We start from the raw sequence: 24,049 nt of genomic DNA on the forward strand, positions 1-24,049 counted from the left end.
GCCTGGAGGGAACGAAGCGCACCTCCGCCCGCGCTCCGCGTCTGCTGGCCAGAAGGGAAGCGTCCCCTGCGACCACGGTCCCCGGGCGGGGCGGGCCGGTTCTGGGCCCGCCCCCGAGCGCGCGCTCTGTCCGGCGCCGGCGGCGCCCTCGGGAGTTGACGTTAGCCATGGAAACGCCGGGCGGGCCCGGGCTCCACCGTGCTGCGCTGGGCCCTTGGGCGCCGCAGCTCCTCTGCCTCCGCGTTCGGGCTGCAGGCAGCCCCCCGGCGGGAGCGCACAACCCGGGTTTACCTGCAAAAATGCAGTCCCCGGGATGCCTTCGCGTCGCCTCTGCCCTCGGGTGACTCGAGGTACGTTCGATCCCCGACACCGACCTGGCGACTTCGTGGTCGCCTTAGTTTCCAAGCCTGCGCAGAGCCACGTTGTTCTTGCAATTTTAACTGCCGCAGGTTTTTCATTCTTGGTTAAAAAACCTTTAAATGCGATTATTGCACTTTTTAAGATTTAAGATGAATTCAGTTGCTAGAGGTACCATTCCAGTGTGATTTTCGAAAGACTACTGTAGCTTGTTGAGTTGTAGCGTTTTGTTTCCAAGAAACACTTGCGAAATGGAAAGTGGCCCTTTGAGTCTGGATTTAGGGATGGCCTCGTTATCCCCAAAAAAGTTTACGAACTGCCCTTAGGTGGTACTGTCCTCTTTCTCCCCGTATCTCCAGTTAAACCACTTGTGCCCCAAATTGGTCAACTCAGGGCCCCCTGAACAGAAATAACTTTCCCCACTGATCTGCCCCCTCTCTCCACAACCCTCAAGAGAAGCTATCAGGCCTCTGAATTGATTTTTGTCCCCTACACCAATCTGTCATTCAGCTCTATAATATTAGGTGTTTTTTTTTTTTTTTTTTTGCTTCAGTAACTCATTCCTGCAATTAGGGCAAAGGCCATCCTTTATTTTATTGGGTATCCACCGCCACCCATGCTAAATCCCTACACCTTTATCATAGCATCCAGAGCCAGCCATTTAGTAATTTAACTGTTAGGGCACCTGTCAACTACTCTTAAATTTAATATTTAAAGTGCTGCCTACTAGTTATTAACTGTTACAGAAAATACCAGGTCGGGAACCTTTTCTGTTTCTTTTTCTTATGTAAGAACTTTATTGAGATATAATTCACATTCCATACAATTCCCCTGTTAAAAGTGTACAATTCAGTGATTTTTAGTATAGTCACAGAATTGTGCAACCATTTCTATAGTGATGTTTAGAATATTGTCATCACCCAGAAAAGAAGCCCTGCACCCTTTAGCGATCATTCCCCCCAGACTCCCCCATTCCCACTCTCCCCACCAGCCCTAGGCAAGCGCTATTTTCTGTCTTTATGGATTTGCTTCTTCTGAACATTTCATATAAGTAGAATCATACAATATGTGGCCTTTTGTGACTGGCTCCTTTCACTTAGCATCTCTTTTCAAAGTTCATGTTGTAGCATGTATCAGTACTTACTTCTTATTTATAGCCTAATAATATTCCATTGGAGGGATATACCACGTCTTATTCGATCTGTTGATGGACATTTGGGTTGTTTTCAGCTTTTGGCTGTTAATAATATTCTGCTATGAATGTTCATGGACAAATTTTTGTGTAGAGTTATGTTTTCGTTTGTCTTGGGTAAATACCCAGGAATGGAATTGCTAGGTTGTGTGGTAACTCTGTTTAGCCTTCTAGGGAATTGCCAGACTGTTTTCCAAAGCAAATGCACCATTTTACATTATCACTTCAGGGTTCTGATTCCTCCACCACCTCGCCAGTATTTGTTCTTGTGTCTTTTTGATAGCCAGTCAAGTGGATTTGAAGTGGTATCTCATTGTGGTTTTAGTTTGCATTTCTCTAATGAGTAATGATATTGAGCATCATCTCGTGTGCTTACTGGCCATTTATATGTTATCTTTGGAGAAATATCTATTCAGATCCTTTGCCCATTTTCAAATTGAGTTGTTTTTTCATTATTGAGTTGTAAGAGTTTTTTAATATATTTTAGAGGTAAGTCCCTTATCATGTGTGATATGCAAAAATTTTCTCTTGTTCTGTGGGTTGTTTTCACTTTCTTGATAGTGAGACCCTTTCCCACTTGTGTTTCTTTATCTCTTATCAAGGAGGAGTCCTTTGCCATTGCGCTCATGCTGGCTTAGCTCCTATTTTGACCTTTTGTAGATTCCTCTCAGGCCCACCTTTCCCTGAAAACTGTTCCTCCCAAATTATCCTTCTACTTCTCTATCCTCAAAATAAAATTCTCTTTCATTTGGCAGTAGCTCGTTGTGATTGAAAAACTCAGTCTGCCACCAACAGACGTTGTGTGTTGGTTAAGTCACAATATTTGATTCTCAGTTTTCTGTAAAATAAATTGATTTATTTCTGTTATTTCATGTGAGTAGTAGACTTCATTCACTTGATGCTCGATTTTGAAAGAGAAGCTTGTTAACCCATTTGAATTCATAATGGTTAAGATGGGTGAGGTGTGGGAAGGGTAGACTGGGAGAGGAGCGAACTATCAGCTGGCCCAGCTGCCCTTCTATGATGCTGTGATGTGGCCTTTGGCGATTTCCTACCATCTTAGATTCCGTAAGTAATGGAATGCGATCAGTTCATATTCAAGTGTTACACACTTGGGAAGGGGGAATCGTAGAACGGACAGCTCATCATTCCACCTGTGAAAGATTGCCGATACTGCAATAAATAGATCCTTTGAGCTATCCAGTCACCATTCCCACCCAGTCGGTTTCCTCTACAAACCAATTCCTGTGAATGTACAGAAAAGTATTAGATTCAAAGACACCCCCCCCCCCAAAATCTTGAATTTGAAGAAATACTATTTTGTACATGCAAAGAGATGTTAATATGCTTGTTCTTTCCTTTTAAGACTCCTTTTAGGTGTTTGGGTAGATTTTCCTTTCATTGGTGGGGGGAGGAGCGTGCTTACTACATAATTGATGAACTGTAACATGAAATATATTTTTCATGTTAAAGCACCGTATGTCTTTCAAAAGTCTCGTCACGAATTTAGCTGTTTGTCCATGGCATGGCATTTAGTTAAGATCCCATAGAGCATCTTCAGAATTATAGGGGTAGCTATCTTTGCGTTTCTAGATTCCCTCAACAGTTAGCAGTTGTCTATCAAAAAAGTCCACACGTGCATACTTTTTAGAACTGCTCTGGTAATAACAGATGTTTTTTATCCAGAGCAACTGAGAATTAAGTTGTTTCGTATTTTGCTTTTTGAGTACTTAGGTATAGGCCCTTTTGTTTCTTTTCCAGAGATGAAGTTTTTTGTTGTCCAAATTAGTGCTGATGCTTGGAAAAGTAGCATTTTAGTATATTTCCTTTCAAATTTTTAAAAATACTTCTTAGGAACACGGATGAGTGCATTCTATTCATTACTCTACTAACAAAGTTTGTATAGACTTTTTTTGTGTATGTGAGGAAGATTGCCCCTGAGCTAACATCTGTGCCAGTCTTCCTTTGTTTTGCATGTGGGGTGCTGCCACAGTGTGGCTTGGTGAGCAGTGTGTGGGTCTGCATCTGGGATCCGAACCCGTGAACCCTGGGCTACTGAAGCAGAGTGCACGAACTTAACCACTATGCCACCAGGCTGGCCCATCTATAGACATTTTTAAACATAAGCAGGAATTACTTTTTCTTAGCAAGTTTAATTTTATTTAATAATTTTAGGTTATTTATAAACTAACTTTATGTTTCTTGCTTATTCTCTTGATTATGAAAATTAAAATAATTCCAGAGTTGCTTTTACCAGTGACAGTTATTTGAGAGGAAAATGATCTCTAGCCCACTGGATTGTAAACTCCTTTGGGTCAGAGAGCAGCCTTATTACCATCACCTTATGCATTGGAGGTACTCAAAAGTTATTCAAAAGTTTAAATATGTGGAAAATACTAATTTATCATTTAGCTGTTTCTCTACAAAAGGAACGATAACACATTTAGTCTATATGAACAACTATCAGAATGTAATCTTTAATCCATACCAGCATCTTCTAACAGTGCTTCAAGAGCAAGGTAACATAGGGGGATAAAAAAGGATTGTAATATATGTCAGAGTTAATATCCTTCATATAAATAAAGTTCTTTCAAATTAATAAGAAAAGTGAACACTTCAATAGAAAAGAAAGCAAAGGACATGAGGAGGCAATTTACAAAAAAGATAAATGGTATTTATCTACATACAAACACGGACACATATATGTGTAATGACTTTTCTCAGAGACATAGACCATATTCATGAAATAATAATAGGATTCTGTAAAAAGGAACATCCAAGGATTAAAGACATGCTCTTAGAAGTTAAAAATAGGAGAGCAAAGATTTAATAAAATTTGACAACTATATTAGAAGATAGTAAGTTTCCTTAAAGTACAACAGAAATACAGTTGAGGCACAATGCAGAAGTGCTGAGTAATTAGAACCCTTGTACACTGTTGGTGGGAATACAAAATGGTCCATCCCCTATGGAAAGCACTGTGGAGGGTCCCTAAAAAATTAAAAATAGAACTACCGTATGATCCAGCAATTCCACCTCTGGGTATTTATCCAAAAGAATTGAAATCAAGATCTCTAAGAGGTATCTGCACTCCTGTGTTCATTGCAACATTATTCACAATAGCCAAAAAGTGAAAGCAAAACAAATGTCCATCATCAGACGAATGGGTAAAGAAAATGTGCTTTGTCCATACAATGAAATGTTATTCCGCCCTAAAAAAGAAGGAAATCCTGCCATATGTGACAACACGGGTTAGCCTGGGAGACGTTATGGTAAGTGAAATAAGCCAGTCACGGAAGGACTCATACTGCATGATTCCACTCATATGAGGTACCTAAAATCATCAAACTCCTAGAAACAGAGAGTAGAATGAGGGTTGCCATGGGCTTGGAGGAGAGAGAAATGGAGAGTTGCTGTTCAACAAGTATAAAGATTTAGTTAGACAAGATGAGTAAGTTCTAGAGATCTGCTGTGTAACATTGTGTCACTAGTTAACAGTACTCTGTTATACACTTAAAATTTTGTTGAGGGTAGATCTCATGTTAAGTATTCTTACCATAAAAATATCTGAATCTAATAGAGCAAAAAAAAAAGTATAGATCCAATGAATGAAATCAACCAATCAATACAAATAATGATAGATTAAAAAAAAAGTAACGTTTGCTAAACAAAAATCAAACAGTTGCTAAAACTTCTATTTCTAGGAATTCTATTTGCTGAACTTAGAGAACTATAAATTTAGTATAATCCCAAAAACTGACACTTTTTAAGATCTTTTTGTTTTAAGAGATTTTCAGGCTGGCGTCTTGCATGATTGCTGAGTTAAAGTTTTGGTAACTAAGAATTCACTCCTACTACGTTGCCCAAATTGATCTCTGTTTCCTGCCGTGCTGGATAATTTGTAAGAAACATGGCTCAAGTTCCAAATAAAGCCAGATTTCTATGGCTATTTTGTTGGCCCACTTTCAGACTAGCATATGAAGAAAGCATATGGCCTAAATCAGTTGTGATGTCATCTATCCCTTAACCTCTCTTTTCATAGCTTTTTTTTCCCCTAAGCCTTGAGCCATGTTTCATTTTAACATGTTAGAGGTAGCAGTCATATGAATGCATCAGCAGTCTTTCAGAGTGTATGCCAAGTTCTCATTCAGGGCATAAGTTTTAATTATTTGGATTCTACTTTCCATGCTAGTAATCCAGAGTAGGCTTTAGAAGATCTCTCTATATAAGTGTAACTGTTGCTTCCTACAAAGAAAATATTTTTTAAATATTCCAGGATCTGTAATTAAATTAAAAGTCAAACAGTTCCAATTTATCATAATTTTTACCTTAATGAATTTCCACTATCTGTCATGTAATCCTCTTTTGCCCTTAAGATATTAGAAAAAATACCTATACTTTAAGTCAGTGTTTCAGCAAACTGATATTCTTGCTACCTGTCAAATTTCCCTCAATTGTTTTCCTTATGTACCTTTGTTCATGACATTCCTCATTGGTATATTTTTTTAATTCTCCTTGGCTTGCCTAAATGTTTAATGTCCTGATTGAAGCCCAGGCCAGTGTTTCTCAAAGTAGTTTGCGTAAAGCACTACACAGGTGATCTGTTATTAGATCTCGTGGGAAAAATGGGTTCCAGGGTCAAATAAGTTTGGAAAACTCAAATGATACATGGTAAGGAGGTTTGCAGTGGTGTTTTTTTTTTAACTTGAGAGATGTCTCAGAGTCTTTAGTTTGCTGATATCCATTCTGACCCTTCAAGATGACAGTCTAGTATGTAGTTTCTCAAACTTCATTGACCATAGACCCCTTTGCAAGAAACATTCTGTAAGGTAAATAATCCTGTATCATTCAGCCTTTCTTTTAATATCCCATTAAAAATCACCATTGCAGAGTCCTCGTCCAAGCTTCTAAGGCTTCTTGAGGGAGCTGACGTTCTCTTCGTGCTTCTAGTCTGCTCTCCGTTTGTTATTGATTGCTCCTGCTTTCTTTTGCCTCTTCTGCCTGCTCTTCCACCTCTACTTTTCTCCCCCAGAATGAACTAGCTCCTCCTTTCTGATAATGAAGGAAATTAAGTGTAGCATAGGATGGGTAAATTGAAATTGGACTTCTGACATGTTAGAATTCTTCAGCCATTTCCTTCTCCATGGGAGAAACTCAGAAAGAGGTGAACAATACGAGAAATACCCTATGTTGATAGATGTTACAAAATGAGTAATATGAGCAAGAAATGTTTTTGATACACAGAAGAAAGGCACAGTTTGGCCTAAGTGCTCTGCAAAATTTTCAGGAAGGGTTATACTGAATGTTCAAAGTCGACTAACATTACTAATTAGGGGAAGGGAGGAGGGGACATCCCAGGCAAAGGAGAGGGAATGAGCAGAGGCTCTCAGAAGGCAAAGTGCAGGATGTGTTTGCAGGGCATGGGGTCGAGAGTTCTAGAGGGTATTTGGTAATTTGAAGAGGTGTCAAAATGTTATATGTAAAATATACACACACACAAACACAGCCTTCTGTGTGTATGCCTTCTGAAACTTTTTACACCTAGACAAACTATATACAACCGTGCATACAGAGTGTACTATTTCTTTAAATACAAATGAGATCATCAGTGTGTTTATTTTACTTTTCAGTACATCATGGGCATCTTTCCATGTTCCCGTATCACCAGTACATCTGCTTCAGATTATTCCACTGTTTAGCATAATCACAGAGTATTCCATCAAATGGATAAGAACATTTAAACTAAGCTTTAGAGAAGACTCAGAAGTACTAAAAGGTAAATGAATATGGGTAGTAACATGCAGCTGGGTAATGTAGTTTATAAGGTATCCTCAGTTTCTGGCTTCCTTTCCCAGCGAGCCATCTCATCTTGTTCCTGACTTGCCTCAGTGGAATAGGAGGGGCCAGCTGTCCCCTAACCCCATGGGGAAATTTCAGGCACATCCAGACTCTTCAGAAAGCCCAGGCCAGGCATCCAAGCTCATTTTCCTGTCTGATAGCATCTTTCATAGATAATTGAAATCAGAATGTTTACCCCAACTCATGGGAGTGTGCCCTTACTTACCCTATGCCTTCTATAAAACAGTCGTAGCAGAATAGAGTACACTGGGCTGACATCAGTACAGGAGATAAGCTCATTCAGAGGGGAGGGAGGCAATCTTTTCATTCCCTGAGATTGAACCATCAACCACTAAAATTTCGTTTGGCTTGTGGTTCTGTTATTTTGTTGGTACTTGCAGGGCTGTCACGTAAGTAAAGCTATGACTTTACTTTCACGTAAGTAAAGCTATGTGCAAAACTAAGACCAGTGGCTGGAAGATATATGACAGTAAGTGTTTACAGTTTAAAGAACTTCCTAACAGTATAACAAGAGGTGCTCTAAGGCAGTAATTCTTAATGGCGACCCAAAAACCATTCCTCATGCCCCAAAGCCTTCTCCAGGGCTGATACCGGTTGGGTAGAACTGACTTGCAGAAAGACGTTTTTTGTTTGTTTGTTTTGCTGAGGAAGATTAGCCCATGGCCACAGATGACAAGTGGTGTAGGTTCATGCCTGGGAACTCAACCCAGGCGACTGAAGTGGAGCACACTGAACTTAACCACTAGCCACTGGGGCTGGCCCCAGAAAAACTATTTTTAACTGACTTGGAAGAAAGGCTATTTTAAGATGCCTTTAAATTTTTTGTGTGTGATAAGATATAACAAAGTTTACCATCTTAACCATTTTTAAGTGTACAGTTCCGTGGTATTAAATACATCCACATTGTTGTGCAACATTACCACCATCTATCCCCATGATTCTTTTCATCTTGTAAAACTCTATACCCACTGAACAATAACTCCTCATTCTCCTCTCCCCTCAGGCCATGGCAGCCATCATTCTACTTTCTATGATTTTCACTTCTCTAAGTGCCTTATATAAAAGGAACAATACAGTATTTGTCTTATTGTGACTGGCTTATTTCACTTAGCATAATGTTCTCAATGTTTATCCATGTTGTAGCATATTGCAGAATTTCCTTACTTTTTTAAGGCTGAATAATATTCCGTCATGTATGTGTGTGTGTGTGTATATATATATATATATATGTATAATATCACACACCACATTTTGCATCTTTTGATGGACATTTGGGTTGCTTCCATGTTTTAGTTATAGTGAATAATGCCGCTATGAACATAGTGTACAAATATCTCTTTGAGACTCTGCTTTCACTTCTTTGGGGTTTATATCCAGAGGTAGAATTCCTAGATCATATGGTAATTTGATTTTTAATTTTTTGAGGAACCACCATACTGTTTTCCACAGCAGTTGTACCATTTTACATTCCTACCAACAGTGCACAAGGTTTCCAGTTTTTCCACATCCTTGCTACCGCTTGTTGTTTTCTGAGTTTTTTTGACAGTAGCCATCCTAATGAGTGATTTGCATTTCCCTAGTGATTAGCAGTACTGAGCATTTTTTTCATGTGCTTATTGCCATTTGTATATCTTGTTTGGAGAAATGTCTATTCAAATCTTTCACCAGTTTTCGAATTGGGTTGTTTGGTTTTTTGGTTGAGTTTTAGGGGTTCCCTATATATTCTGCATATTAAATTCCTTATCAGATATATGATTTACAAATGTTTTCTCCCATTCTGTGGTTGCTTTTTCACTCTGTTGATAGTGTCTTTTGATGCACACACTTTTTTAATTTTCATGAAGTCCAATTTGTCTATTTTTTCTGTTTTTACCTGTACCTTTGGTGTCATATCCAAGGAGTCATTGCCAAATGTAGTGTTAGAAGCTTTTGTTCCATCTTTTCTTCTGAGTTTTATTGTTTTAGGTCTTACACTTAGATCCTTGATCCATTTTGAATTAATTTTTGTATATGGTATTAGGTAAGGGTCTAATTGCGTTCTTTTGCATGTGGATATCCAGTTTTCCCAGCACCATTTGTCGCAAAGACTATCCTTTCCCCATTGAATGATCTTGGTGCCCTTGTCAAATATTTGACCATATATGTGAGAATTCATTTCTGGGCGCTCTGTTCTAATCCGTTGGTCTCTATGTCTGTCTTTATGAAGATGGCTTTAAACTTAATTTTTGTTTTCTAGCCCAACATATAATCCCTGAGGTAATACTTTGCTAGCTGATCTTGTGTCAGAAAACTGTTTTTCAGAATAAGCTGTTGAATATATCCCAAGAAAAGGAAAAGAAGAGAATCCATGTTGTTTGATAATTAGATTTTTGTGGCCTTTAAATGAAAATAATCTAGACTAAAGCGTGTACAAGTCCTATTATTGTTTCATGCTTTCCTGGTTCTGGTAGTTTCAGAAACTGACAACAGAAAAACTAAAAATTGACTGATGAAGTGGTTTGCCTGTGGTAAGCATGCTAATAAACATTTACTCTGACACCTGGAGTCTTTGATTTCCAATTTATTGTTCTTCCCACTATATGTTGAGCTGCCAATGGCTTCTTATTGAAATGCTACTATTTTAGCAGGATTTGACTTTTTAAATTGTCGAAAAATCCTAAATTTATTGTAATTGTAAAGTGATGTGACTAACACTTAGTATTTCTATTTCTCTTTTCCACTTCTGTTTCCATGTCAATTGAAGGGAATTATAAAGAATATCCTTATTTTATAGAGCACGGGTTGGCATACTGTGGCCCATAGGCTAAATCTGGCTCCCAGCCTGTTTGGATAAATACCATAAGGTTTTATTGGAACACAACCACTTAGATCCATTCATGTTTGTATTATCTATGGCTGCTTTTCCGGACAACAGCAGAGTTGAGTCATTGTAACAGCAACCATATGGTCCACAAAGCCTAGAATATTTACAGGCAGGCCCTTTACAGAAAAACTTTGCAGACCCGTGTAATAGAGGAGAAAGTTAAAAAACAAACAACGAAAGCTCTCAGGGAAACCATCAGTTAAACCACTGGCAGATTTGAATTGAGAGTACTGGCTTCTTGAACTTTCCTCTGACCTCAGAATCTAAAAATGTGAGTGAACTTAAGCTCTCATTCCAAATACTAAGTTCTAGATAAATTAATAATGACTTTGATTTTTTTTTTAAATAAAAAATAACTTAGCAACTATTTGTTTAGTGCCAAGTATGTGTGATGCAATGGGGAAGAGCTGGAGAAGTGAAATTATAAATCCTGCCCTTAAAGGAACTAAGGAGTAAAATAGAAATCTGGGGATTCGTCGCCATGTTTTAAGTGTGACTTTTTTCTTTTTTTAGAGTCTGCTGTTACAGAAGAGGATGTGACTTTCTGAATAATCCCGAGGGAGAAGGATGAGTCCAGATGTGCCTCTGCTGAATGATTACAAACAGGACTTCTTTCTGAAGCGCTTTCCACAGACTGTTCTTGGAGGCCCTCGACTCAAATTAGGCTATTGTGCCCCTCCTTACATATATATTAATCAAATTATCCTTTTTCTAATGCCATGGGTTTTGGGTGGAATAGGAACACTCTTGTACCAATTAGGGACCCTGGAAGACTATTACACAGCGGCACTTTCAGGTGGACTAATGCTTTTCACCGCATTTGTCATCCAGTTCACAAGTTTACACGCCAGAAACAAATCGGTGACGGTAGAAAGAATGCTGCCCACAGATATCTTAGCGCAGGAAGATGAGCATGAATTTACAAGTTGTGCTGGTGCTGAGACTATCAAATTTCTAATTCCTGGCAAGAAATCTATAGCCAATACAGTTTTTCATTCTGTTTTTGCTGGATTAATCTGTGGTCTTGGAACATGGTATCTGCTCCCGAATAGAATAACCTTGCTGTACGGCAGTGCAGGAGGCACTGTGCTACTGTTTGTCTTTGGATGGATGACATTATGTATAGGAGAATATTCATTAATTGTAAACACAGCTACAGAGACTGCAACTTTCCAAACCCAGGATACTTATGAAATCACTCCTCTTATGAGACCTCTTTATATTTTTTTCTTTGTTTCTGTAGACCTTGCACACAGGTAATAAGCTGTGAAATACTTTATAGCTTTATTTTTAAGCATACATAGTAAGAGCACTCTCCTGGGTATTAAAAAAATGAATCTATGAATTGAAAGTCATACGGACCAAATCTTTGGATGATAAAGTTGTTTTGATGATTAATCTCTTAGGACTAAGCTATGTTAAACATTCATACTAAAGCAGTAATTAGGTCATGTTGAAGAACAAAGAGAAAACCCGTTATTAGATAAATAAGTAAAATTTCAATACTGTGTTTCACTTTAAATAAGGAGCTATGAATGTATACAATAGTCTGACTGAAACCTATGAAAAAAGATGGAACTTTCCTGTGAGGAGAAAATGAAGGATTTAAAATTTATACACATAAATATTATGTATAGATTGAGTGAATTTATGATGAATAGAATAACTTATTTCTAATTTTGTTGTAGTAACTATATAGAAGGAATATAGATTTTCTAACCAATTTACTACAGAAGAAAAATAGAAAATAGTGTTTTTAACAAAGTTGCTTACAAAATTGTTTGATAACCCCTTTGCTTGCTTTTTCTAAATCTGACTTTTCTTTCTTTGTTTCTGTAGATTGCAGCTTTCTCTTTCACAGGTTAGTGTCCAGGTAGAAATGTACAGGCGTGTTATGGAGTGAATATTTGTGTCCCTCCCAAATTCATATGTTAAAGCCCTAACCCCCAATGTGGTGGTATTTGGATATGGGGTCTGTGAGAGGTAGGATAATGAAGGTGGGCCCTGGTCTGATGAGAGTAGCGCCCTTATAGGAAGAGACACCAGAGAGCTAGTGCCCTTATAGGAAGAGACACCAGAGAGCTAGTGAGGTACAGTGAGAAGCTGACTATTTGCAAGCCAGAAAGAGAGTTCTCACCAGAACCCAACCATAATGGCACTCTAGTCTCAGGCTTCCAGCCTCCAGAACTGTGAGAAATAGATTTCTGTTGTTAAGCCACCCAGTCTGTGGTATTTCATTATGCCTGCCCAAGCTAAGATTTGTATACCAAGAGGTGGGGTGCTCTTGTACCAAATACCTAAAAGTGTAGAAGTGGCTTTGGAACTGGATAATGTGTTGAGGCTGGGAGAGTTTTGAGGTGTGTTCTAGAAATATGGACAATTCTCGTGAGATCTCAGACAGAAATGAAAGTGTTATTGGAAACTGGAGGAAAGGCAGTCCCTGTTATAAAGTACCAAAGAACTTGGCTGAAACATTTTCCATCGTTTTATGGAAGGTAGAACTTAGGTGGTGAAATTGGATACATAGCTGAGGAGATTTATAAGCAAAGTGTTGAAGGAACAGCTTGATTCCTCCTGATTGCTTATATAAAATATGAAAGGAGAGAGAAGAAGGAATTGCTAAGCAAAAAGGAACTAGAACTTGAAGATTTGGAAAATGTTCAGCCTATCTATATTGCAAAAAAATGAGAAAGTATGTTCTGAAGAGAATGCCAAGGTCTGGATTACCACTCAACAAATAGCTTATGGGGTTATATGAACAGAAACACTGCCAATTTGGACTAAAGGGTACTGAGACAAGCTGAAATGAATGAAGGCTGTTAGACTTCTTAGATTTGACAGGACAAGGATGTTAGAGCTCTTTGGCTGTAAACATGCACTATTCTTTAAGAAGAGAGAAAAACAACCCCAAAAGTGATTCAGAAATTATCAGGGCTACTGCCTCAGTTTCAACAAGTTAGAAGGCCTCTGCTGGAAGCCTTGGGGGTGGTGCCGCCCTGTAGAGCCGTGAGGGTGGGACCCCCATATAGAGCTGTTTGGGCGATGTTGCCGCCCTGGGGGCCTGGAGGGCAGAGTATGGAACTTCTTCAGCATTAAGATCTAATGGAAGTTGCCTTGCTGGGTTTTGAGATTCTTTGGGACCTGTCACCTTTTCCTTTCCTGTTTCTCCCTTTTGGAATGGGAATGTTCATTCCGTGCCTGTCCCACCATTGTGTTTTGGAAGCACGTAACTTGTCTGGTTTCACAGCTTCACAGCTGGAGAGGAATTTTGCCTCAGGGTGGAGCATACTTTGAGTCTCTCCTGTATCTGATTTAGATGATATTTAGATGAAACTAAAGAATTTAGAGTTTATGTGAGAATGAGTTAAGACTTTCAGGGCTGTTGGGATGGAATGAATGTGCTTTGCATATAAGAAGAACATGAATTTGGGAGAGTGGGGTGGAACAGTATGGACTGAATGTTTGTGTTCCCTCAAAATTCGTATATTGAAGACCTAGTCCCCAGGGTGATGGTATTTGGAGATGGAGTCTTTGGGAGGTAACTAAGTCATCAGAGTGGCCCTGGTCTAATAGGATTAGTGCCCTTATAAGAAGAGGCACCAAAGAGCTTGATCTCTCTCTCTCTGTCTACTATTCTGAGAAGTTGTCTGTCTGCACGCCAGGAAGAGAGTTCTCACCAGAACCCGACCGTGATGGCGCTTAGATCTCAAACTCCCTCCCTCCAGAACCGTGAGAAATAAATTTCTGTTGTTTGAGCCCCCTAGTCCATGGTATTTTGTTATGGCAGCCTGAAATAAGACAAAGCATTTAAAAATATTTAGCCAGTTTGTGTACTGAAACTGACCTGTTCTTAGGTGTCTGCTGTGCCTTAACTCTTAGTCTCTTCTAATTGTGCTGCATTTATGGACCAGAGGAGACATGAGAGGATACCCTTATATTTCTTCACCTAATTAAATATGTAAGAGGAGAATTGATTTATGGGAGATTAATTTGTAATTAGTTTCTTAGTACCATTACCATTTACTAACCATAAAATATATTACAGTTAAATGTTTGATTTTGAAAAGTTAGCAATAAAATTGAGTTTAAATGTGTATGTATACATTTCACCCCTTTTTAAAGATTTAAGTTTATAAGATGATTATTTTCAGAATACATATTCTTGAGTTACCATCTTGCTCTGCCATTTCTGAAATCAGATGTTATATGCCTGCTATACTACATCTTTGCAAATGATGCCCTAGATTCTTTCATTTTAAAAAAAATCTCACTTAATTTATAATTTGGTTACCTTGACTTTTTGCGTTACTCGTTGCTAAATGAAAAGCCGTGAAATGTTTTATACTCCATTCTAGTGGAGTGTAGTAACACTAGTTTGATTTAATATACAATTTTAATATTTAATTATAAAGAGATTTTTTCAACTATAACTAAAAGAAAAGGCAAAGGCAGTCCACAAATCTGTTTTTAAAGAAAAAAATGACATGTTTGTGCAGAAAAGTTACCCCCTACTTCACTTTTAGAAAATTTTTAGCTTCTAATTAACAAAGTAATAAAGAATCAATATCTTTATACAGTAGGTGTGATATAGCAGATAAATAATGTATAGAATGTGTGCACTATTCAAATTTGGACAGGTGTCAGATATATAAAATTATGTCTTGATTTTATTTCAGAGAATGTGAAAGTCGAAGAGTTGAGCCCCACAGTGTAGTAATCTTTTCTCTTTCCCCATTCTTTATTCTACCCAGTAGAGTTGTATATTAAAATTTTTAAATGACTTCTGTGCATTTATATTAAAGACAAGTGTTAAATTTACAATGCTTAGTTCATGGACTCTTAGGAATTGTTTGAATGAATGGTAGATATTTATTTCATCTTAGCCACTATGAAACAGAATATCTTTTTCTGGGCATGTGGATCTTAGTACAGAATTTGGAATATTTTTATGGTTGTTAGATTCAAAACAAAGTTGTTTTCTTGAGGGCTTAGACTTTTTTTGCCCTAGAAAATTCCTCTTGCATTATCAGAAACATTAGAATTTAAACATTTTTTCTTATAAAAGAATTAACCGCAATAATCATCTATTTGGGGCTGAGTCATACACACAGGAAAGTAATCACAATGTTTGGTTAGTTCAGTTACGTGTGCTTATATTTATTTAAGATGTCCATGTATATAAATACTTTTCTGTGCGATTGCTTGCTGCTTACTTTAAGAACAAAAAGGGTAAAATTGAATTTGGGTAAAATATTTCCTGAGTACACATTATTTTTACACAAATTATCTTATCTTTGAATATGTTAACAAGAGAAGTATTTTCTTTAAAAAACCCCACAAAACTATACAAATCTCATGTTTTCCTTGACCTCCCTGTGGCTTATTGTGTGTGGTTTGGTTTTCTTTTCTGTTACTTGAGTGTTTTTTTCTCAGAATGAAATGAATTTTATTTTAAAACCGCACTATAGAAAGTATTGTCGTCTAATATAGCATCACACTGTTAACCTTGTGTTCATTAATCCTCTGCTTGTAAAAATTTGAAGGACAAGCATTATGAGGCACAGGTGCATTAGCTGGCCTAGTCCTGGTATCTGTGTGAGCAAATACATTATCCCATTATTATATCCATAGTTGCTATACATTTGCTTCTGGACTGTTAACATTCACCTAAGTGGATAATTATTACAGAAGTTGCCTTTCTTCTTGACTTTGATTCCCAGCAGCTCAGGTATTCAAGTACAGTTATGTTACAGGCATACCCGATTTTACTACGCTTTGCTTTACTGTGCTTTGCAGATAATGCATTTTTTACAAATTGAAGGTTTGGGGCAACCCTGCACCGAGCAAGTCTGTTGGCACCATCTTTGCAACAGCATTTGCTCACTTCCTCTCTCTGTGTCACATTTTGGTAATTCTCACGATATTTTAAACTTGTTCATTATTCTATTTGTTATGATGATCTGTGATTAGTGATCTTTGATGTTACTATTATAATTGTTTTGGGGCTCCACGAACTGCGCCCATATAAGATGGCGAACTTAATCGATAAATGTTGTATGGGCTTTGACTGCTCCACCGATGGGCCGTTCCCTCATCTCTCTCCCTCTCCTCAGGCCTCCCTTTTCCCTGTGACACAATGATATTGAAATTACGCCAATTAATAACCCTACAGCCTCTAAGTGTTCAAGTGAAAGGAAGAGTCGCACATCTCTCACTTTAAATCAAAAGCTAGAAATAATTAAGCTTAGTGAGGAAGGCATGTTGAAAGCCAAGACAGGCCGAAAGCTAAGCCTCTTGCACTAAACAGCTAAGTTGTGAATGCAAAGGAAAAGTTCTTGAAGGAAATGAAAAGTGCTGTCCCAATGAATATATGAATGATAAGGAAGTGAAACAGCCTTATTGCTGATATGGAGAAAGTTTTAGGGATCTGGATGGAAGACTAAATCAGCCACAACATTCTCTTAAGCCAAAACCTAGTCCAGAGAAAGGCCCTCACTCTTGTCAGTTCTTTGAAGGCTGAGAGAGGTGAGGAAGCTGCAGAAGAAAAGTCTGAAGCTAGCAGAGGTTGGTTCCCAAGGTTTAAGGAAAGAAGCTGCCTCCATAACATAACAGTGCAGGATGGAGCAGCAAGTGCTGATGCAGAAGCTGCAGCAAGTTCTCCTGGAGATCTAGCCAAGATCATTCATTAAGGTGACCACATAATCAACAGATTTTCACTGTAGATGAAACAGCCTTATATTAGAAGAAGATGCCATCTAGGACTTTCATAGCTAGAGAGAAGTCAATGCCTGGCTTCACAGGGCTGTCTGGCTCTCTTGTTAGGGGCTAATGCAGCTGATGACTTTAAGTTTAATCCAGTGCTCATTTACCATTCCAGAAATCCTAGAGCTCTTAAGAATTATGCTAAATCTACCCTGCCTGTGCTCTATGAATGGCACAACAAAGCCTGAGTGACAGCAAATCTGTTTACCACATGGTTTACTAGTTTTAAAAAGCATGGCTAGTTTGATCTTCTAGCCAGACCACTAAAACTTTCTCCATATCAACAATTAGGCTGTTTTGCTTTCTTATCATTCGTGTGTTCACTGGAGTAGCACCTCTAATTTCCTTCAGGAACTTTTCCTTTGCATGGTTTCCTTTACATGGTTTTACATGGTTTACTGAATATTTTAAACCCACTGTTGAGACCTACTGCTCAGAAAAAAGAGATTCCTTTGAAAATATAACTGTTCATTGACAGTGTACCTGGTCACCCAAGAGCTCTGCTGGAGGACGTACAAGATTGTTGTTTACATGCCTGCTAACAAAGTATCCATTCAGGAGCCCATGGATTAAGGAGTAATTTCGACTTTCAAGTTATTAAGAAATTTTATTTTGCAAGGCTATAGCTGCCATAGATAGTGATTCCTCTGATGAGTCTGGGCAAAGTAAGTTGAAAACCTGGGAAGGATTCACCATTCTTTGCCATTAAGAACATTTGTGATGTGTGGGGAGAGGTCAAAATAACAATATTAACAGGTGTTGAGAAGAAGTTGATTCTAACCCTCATGAATGACTTTGAGGGGTTCCAGACTTCAGTGGAAGAAGTAAACTGCAGATGTGGTGGAAACAGCAAGAGAACTAGAAGTAGAAGTGGAGCCTGAAGATGTGACTGAATTGTTGCAGATGAGTAGTTGCTTCTTATGAATAAGCAAAAAAATGATGTCTTGAGGTGGAATCTACTCCTGGTGAAGATGCTGTGAAGATTGTTGAAATGACAACAAAGGATTTAGAATAGTACGTAACCAGTTGATAAAGCAGTGGCAGGAGTGAGAGGATTAGTTCCAGTTTTGAAAGAATTTCTGTCTGGGTGAAATGCTATCAAATAGCATCACATGCTATGGAAAAATCATTCATCAAAGAAAAAGTCAATCGATGCGGCAAACTTCATTGTTGTCTTACTTTTTTTTTTTAAAGATTTTTTTTTTCCCTTTTTCTCCGTAAAGCCCCCTGGTACATAGTTGTATATTCTTTGTTGTGGGTCCTTCTAGTTGTGGCATGTGGGACGCTGCCTCAGCGTGGCCTGATGAGCACTGCCATGTCCGCGCCCAGGATTCGAACCAACGAAACACTGGGCCGCCTGCAGTGGAAGTGCAAACTCAACCACTCGGCCACAGGGCCAGCCCCTCATTGTTGTCTTACTTTAAGAAATTGCCATAGCCACCCAACCTTCAGCAACCACCACCCTGAGCAGTCAGTAGCCTTCAACAGAGAGGCAAGACTCTCCACCAGCAAAAAGATTATGACTGGCTAAAGGCTCAGATAATGGTTAGCATTTTTTAGCAATAAAGTATTTTTTAATTAAGGTGTGTACGTTGGTTTTTTAGACATAATGCTATTACACAGACTACAGTATAGTGTAAACCTAACTTTTATATGTACTGGGAAACCAGAAAACTCGTGTGACTTGCTTTATTGCAATAATCGCTTTATTGCGGTGGTCTGGAACCATACCTACAAATCTCGGAGGTACACTTGTGCAAATTTTGAGATTTAGTTTTCTCTTTTGACAGTTATCTTTGGAACTCCGTAAGTACTAGGACGTTGTTAGTTTCCAGACAAAGTGTTTGGTTAGCCTCAGTCCAAAAAAGTAGTAACATACTGATAATGTTTATTCTTCTATACTTTAAAGTTTTTATTAATTTGAAATGGTTTAATGATGTTATATTTAACTGATAAGTGTTATACCAAGAACCAGTTTCTCCACTTAAGATAGAAACCTTCTCTAATTTATGAGATTATATTGTACAAGTTGGTGTTCTCAAATCCATGCCACTTTTATACAAAATAGAAAGAGCATTATAAATGTTAGTTAAGTTCCCAGGCTAATCCACAGAGACACATCCATAACCTCATGTTGCTGACTTCTGATAGTAATTATACTGACTAGGACTTGGGAGTGAGACAGGACAGGAGAGAGTAGGAGAAAGAGGAGCCCTCTCTCTTTGCTGCTACTAATGTATGAATAGCAGTAAGGGTTGGCTTTTCCAGAGTCACTTGTAATTTTAAATTTTGAACTCTAAAGAACCATTGGTAGAATTTTAGCCAGTGTAGTTTAGAGATTTAAGGGAGAAATATTTTTGCCGTGGGCTCAGTTACATTTTACAAATCCCTGAATTCAATTTTATTCAGTAAATTGCTTTTAATTACTTCTTCCTTCTTTCCAGGTTTGAATTCACATATTCTCTAAGTGCTAAACGTATACACAATTGTGTAGGAGTAGTTACTGGTATGGGGGAAGGACAGTGGTCACAGTTTATATGGGATGGTCTTTCGAAAGTTGGGACTAGGACCTTTTGTTTTGGAGAAGGTGTATGTGGAGCAAGTGGATATATGAGTTGTTTTGTTTTTCCTGGAAAGATCCTCTTCTTTATGTTACTTTGTATAATTTAAGTGTTTTCTTTTTCTTATAGGTTTATGGTAAATATACCAGCTCTAGAACAAATGAGTCAGATTTTACACGTCTTGTTTATATTTTTACCCTTTCTGTGGGCACTTGGGACCCTGCCCCCGCCTGATGCACTTTTCTTATGGGCAATGGAGCAGGTTTTAGAGTTTGGCCTTGGAGGTTCATCTATGTCAACCCACCTCCGGTAATTATTTTAAATGTTACAGTTATATTTGACTTATTCTTAAAGAACTTTCCTTTTCAAGCAAATCTTTTCTTCTCTTTTTTTGCCCTGCAGGTTATTAATGATGTTCATCGTTTCTGCTGGAACAGCTGTAACATCATATTTCATTCCCAACACTCTTGGTGTGGTTCTTTTCATGACTGGACTTGGATTCTTACTTAGTCTTAACCTAAGTGAAATGGGTTTTGTCTTCAAACACAGTGTAACGAGACACAGAGTTGGAACCAAATCTAAGGCTTTACCTAGTGGCTCCAAAAAACAGTTTACTTGGAAGGAATGCCTTTTCTACATTGTTGTATTAGTCTTGGCTCTCTTAGAAACTAGTTTGCTGCATCACTTTGCTGGTTTCTCACAGATTTCCAAAAACAGTCCCCAGGCTATTGTTGGCTATGTTTTGATGATATTACTTACATTACTGTGGTTACTTAGAGAAATTCAGAGTGTCTATATCTTTGGAATTTTCCGAAACCCTTTCTATCCAAAGGATGTGCAAGCTGTGACTTTATTCTTAGAGAAGCAAACAAGGCTCCTGAAGATTGGTGTTGTCAGGCGGATTTTGCTAAATCTAGGTAGGAAGATAAAATCTATAACCTTGTGTTATATCTAGGAAGTGTACAAAAGTTTAATGGAATTCTCATATTTGTGTAATATACTGCATAAAAGTGTTTATTCTTTTATGTTTTAATTTGTTCATTAGTTTTTTTACTTAATTGCTTAGACGTACTCATTAAAAAACTCATATTGGCCTGAGTAAAATGTGGTAGAAGGGGTTACTTTGCCTTAATTAAATCCATCTTTTTTTTGTTTGTCTTAGTGTCACCTTTTGCTATGATAGCATTTCTTTCATTGGACAATTCCTTACAAGGGCTCCACTCTGTGTCTGTCTCCATTGGATTCACAAGAGCTTTTAGAATGGTAATCCTAATATGCACTTAATAGTATTTTCCTATTCCTACATTTGTGATTTTTACTCTTAACAGTTTACTTAGATTATCAAATTCTACCTAATAAAGTGGATACTTTGTGTACTGCAGGTATGGCAAAATACAGAAAATGCTTTATTGGAGACAGTCATTGTATCAGCAGGGCACTTGCTGATCCCCAGTACAGACATATGGTGGAACAGAAGCCTGGATACAGGAATCAGACTCTTACTGGTAAGTATAATTTTTAACAGCTTTATGAAGATGTATTTCATATACCATAAAATCATCCACTTAAAGTATACACTTCAGTGGTATATATTCAGAATTTTGCAGTCATCACCACAATCTAATTTTAGAACATTTTCAACATTCCAGAAAGAAACCTCATGCACATTAATAGTCATTCCCCATTCCCACTCTCCATCCCACCCACCCTCCACTCCAGCCCCAGCAACCATTAATCTACTTTCTGTCTCTGTGGATTTGCCTATTCTGGACATTTCATGTGAATGGAATTATGCAATCTGTATTCTTTGCATCTGGCTTCTTTCACTTAGATGTTTTCAAGGTTCATCCATGTTGTAGCATGTATCAGTATTTTATTCCTTTTTATTGCCAAATAATATTCTGTTGTATGGATATACCACTATGGTTGAATCATTCATCATATGTTGGATATTTAGGTTGTTTCCACTTTTTGACTATTATAAATAATGCTGTGAACATTCGTGTATGAGTTTTGTACGGACGTAGTGTTCATTTCTCTTGGGTATGTGTACCTAGGACTGAATTTCATTCGTGTAGGCACAATATGTTTAACACTGCAAGGTATTGCCAAACATTTTTCCAAAGTGGTTGCGCCATTTTACATTCCCACCAGCACTGTATGAGAATTGTAATTTCTCTATATCTTCACCAATACTTGTTATTATATGACTTTTTCATTATAGTCATTCTAGTAGGTATGAACTACTATCTCATTGTGATTTTGGTTTGCGTTTCTCTGAATGTTAATAATGAATCTTTTCATATGTTTCTTTGCCATTTGTATATGTTTTTTGAGAAATGTCTGTTCAAATCTTTTGCCCATTTTTACTTGGGTTGTCTTTTTATTGTTGAGTTGTAAGAGTTCTTTGTATATTCTGGATACACGTTCTTTGACAGATATAAGCAAAAATTTTCTCCTGTAGGTTTTCACTTTCTTGATAATGACCTTCGAATCAAAAAAGTTAATTCTTTTTTTTTTTAAGATTGGCCCTGAGCTAACATCTGTTACCAATCTTCTTTTTTTCTTTCTTTCTTTTTCTTCTTCTCCCCAAAGCCTCCCAGTACATAGTTATGTATTCTAATTGTAGGTCCTTCTGGTTCTGGTATGTGGGATGCTGCCTCAGCTTGGCTCAATAAGTGGTGCTAGGTCCACACCCAGGATCCAAAATGGCAAAAACCCTGGGCCACTGAAGCAGGTCATGCAAATTTAATCACTAAGCCACAGGGCCAGCCCCAAAAGTTTTTAACTTTGATGATGTTCAATTTAATTATTTTTCTTTTGTCATTTGTATTTTTGGTGTCATATCTAATAAACACTGCCTATTCCAAGATCAGAAAGATTTACTATGTTTTCTTCTAAGAGTTTCACAGTTTTAGCTCTTACGTTTGAGGGCTATGATCTACTTTGAGTTGCTTTTTGTATATGATGTGAAGTAGAGTTCCAAATCCATTCTTTTGTGTATAGATGTACAATTGTCCCAGCATCATTTATTGAAAAAACTATTCTTCTCTCAATGAGTTTTCTTGGTACCTTTCTCAAAAATCAAATGACAAATGTGAGGGTTTATTTCTGGACTCTCAGTTCTTTTCCATTCATCTATATGTCTGTCCTTATGCCAGTGCTACGCTGTCTTGATTATTACAGCTTTGTAGTAGGTATTGAAATTTGGAAATGTGAGTCTTCTGGCTTTGTTTTTCTTTTTAAGTATTGTTTTGACTGTTCTGGTACCCTTGTTTTACCAATTGAAAGTTTCAGCTTTTCAGTTTTTGCAAAACCACATCTGAGACTTTGATAGGGATTGCCTAAAATCTCTATATCAATTTGGGGAGTATTGCCATCTTAAAAATACTAATTCTTCTTTTCCATGAACTTGAGATGTCTTTACATTTATTTATATCTTCTTTATTTTAGGTGTTTGTAGTTTTTGGTGTACAAGTTTCATGCTTTAATTAAATTTTATCCTAAGTATTTTATTCTTTTTGATGATATCATAAACGGAATTGTTTTCTTAATTCATTTTGGGTCTTGTTTATTGCTAGAGTATAGAATACAATTGATTTTTTAATATTAATCTTGTATCCTGAAACATCACTAAACTCCTTCATTAGTTCTAATAGATTTTTAGTGGATTTCTTAGGATGTTCTGTATATAAGATCATGTTTTCTGCAAATTAGGTATAGTAAAGATAGTTTTACTTCTTCCTTTCCAATCTGAATGTTTTTCATTTTTTTTATTACCTAATTACCCTGGCTAGAACCTCCAGTAGAATGTTGAATACAAGGAGTAAGAATGGACAACTTATGAGGAAAGCATTCAGTCTTTCTCCATTAAGTTGATGTCAGTGTTTTACCATTAAGTATGATATCAACTGCCCATTTTTCGTAGATGCTGTTTGTCAGGTTGAGGAAGTTTGCTTCTATTCCTGGTTAAGTCTTTTTATCATTAAGGTGTCAGATTTTGCCAAATGCTTTTTCTGAGTCTTTTGAAATGGTCATGTGGTTTTGGTCTTTTAATCTATTAACATGGTATAATACATTGATTTTCAGTTTTTAAACCAACCTTTTATTCCTGGAATAAATTCTACTTGGTCATGGTGTGTAATCCTGTTTATATGTTGCAGGATTTAGTTGGCTAGCATTTTGTTGAGGATTTTTGTGTGATTAGTATATATATATAGCTTTCTTTTCTTATGTCTTTGATTTAGATATCAGAATAGCACTAACCACATAGAATGAGTTGGGAATTTCATGTTGATTATTCATAAATGTTTTGTAGTATTCAGTATGTATCTTAAATATACTGTAGTATGTAGTATTTTGTAGTATGGAAGCCATCTGGTCCTCGACTTTTGTGTGGGTAGCTTTTAAATTACTAATTCAATTTCTTTACTTGTTGTAGGTCTATTCAGATTT

The 24,049-nt window shown here is 37.5% G+C and overlaps 1 protein-coding gene across 4 annotated transcripts in view; it reads left to right on the forward strand.

Moving 5' to 3' along the window:
• Nucleotides 1–215: 215 nt before the first annotated feature.
• PCNX4 (pecanex 4) overlaps nt 216–24,049 on the forward strand; it is a 48,160-nt gene continuing 24,326 nt past the window's right edge. For 2 of the 4 annotated variants that reach the window (XM_046647631.1, XM_046647632.1), the window contains exons 1-6: nt 216–350; nt 10,785–11,527; nt 19,724–19,903; nt 19,997–20,511; nt 20,757–20,857; nt 20,977–21,099. In XM_046647631.1, coding sequence (XP_046503587.1) covers nt 10,839–11,527; nt 19,724–19,903; nt 19,997–20,511; nt 20,757–20,857; nt 20,977–21,099 — 1,608 coding nt within the window. In that variant the 5' untranslated portion in view covers nt 216–350; nt 10,785–10,838. Of the gene's footprint in view, nt 351–10,784; nt 11,528–12,035; nt 12,133–16,664; nt 18,048–19,723; nt 19,904–19,996; nt 20,512–20,756; nt 20,858–20,976; nt 21,100–24,049 lie in introns of those variants that run through there. The other 2 variants (XM_046647634.1, XM_046647633.1) reach the window with 2 other exon arrangements.

Source organism: Equus quagga, chromosome 20 (assembly GCF_021613505.1).
Source record: "Equus quagga isolate Etosha38 chromosome 20, UCLA_HA_Equagga_1.0, whole genome shotgun sequence".
In the NCBI taxonomy this organism is placed as follows: domain Eukaryota; kingdom Metazoa; phylum Chordata; class Mammalia; order Perissodactyla; family Equidae; genus Equus; species Equus quagga.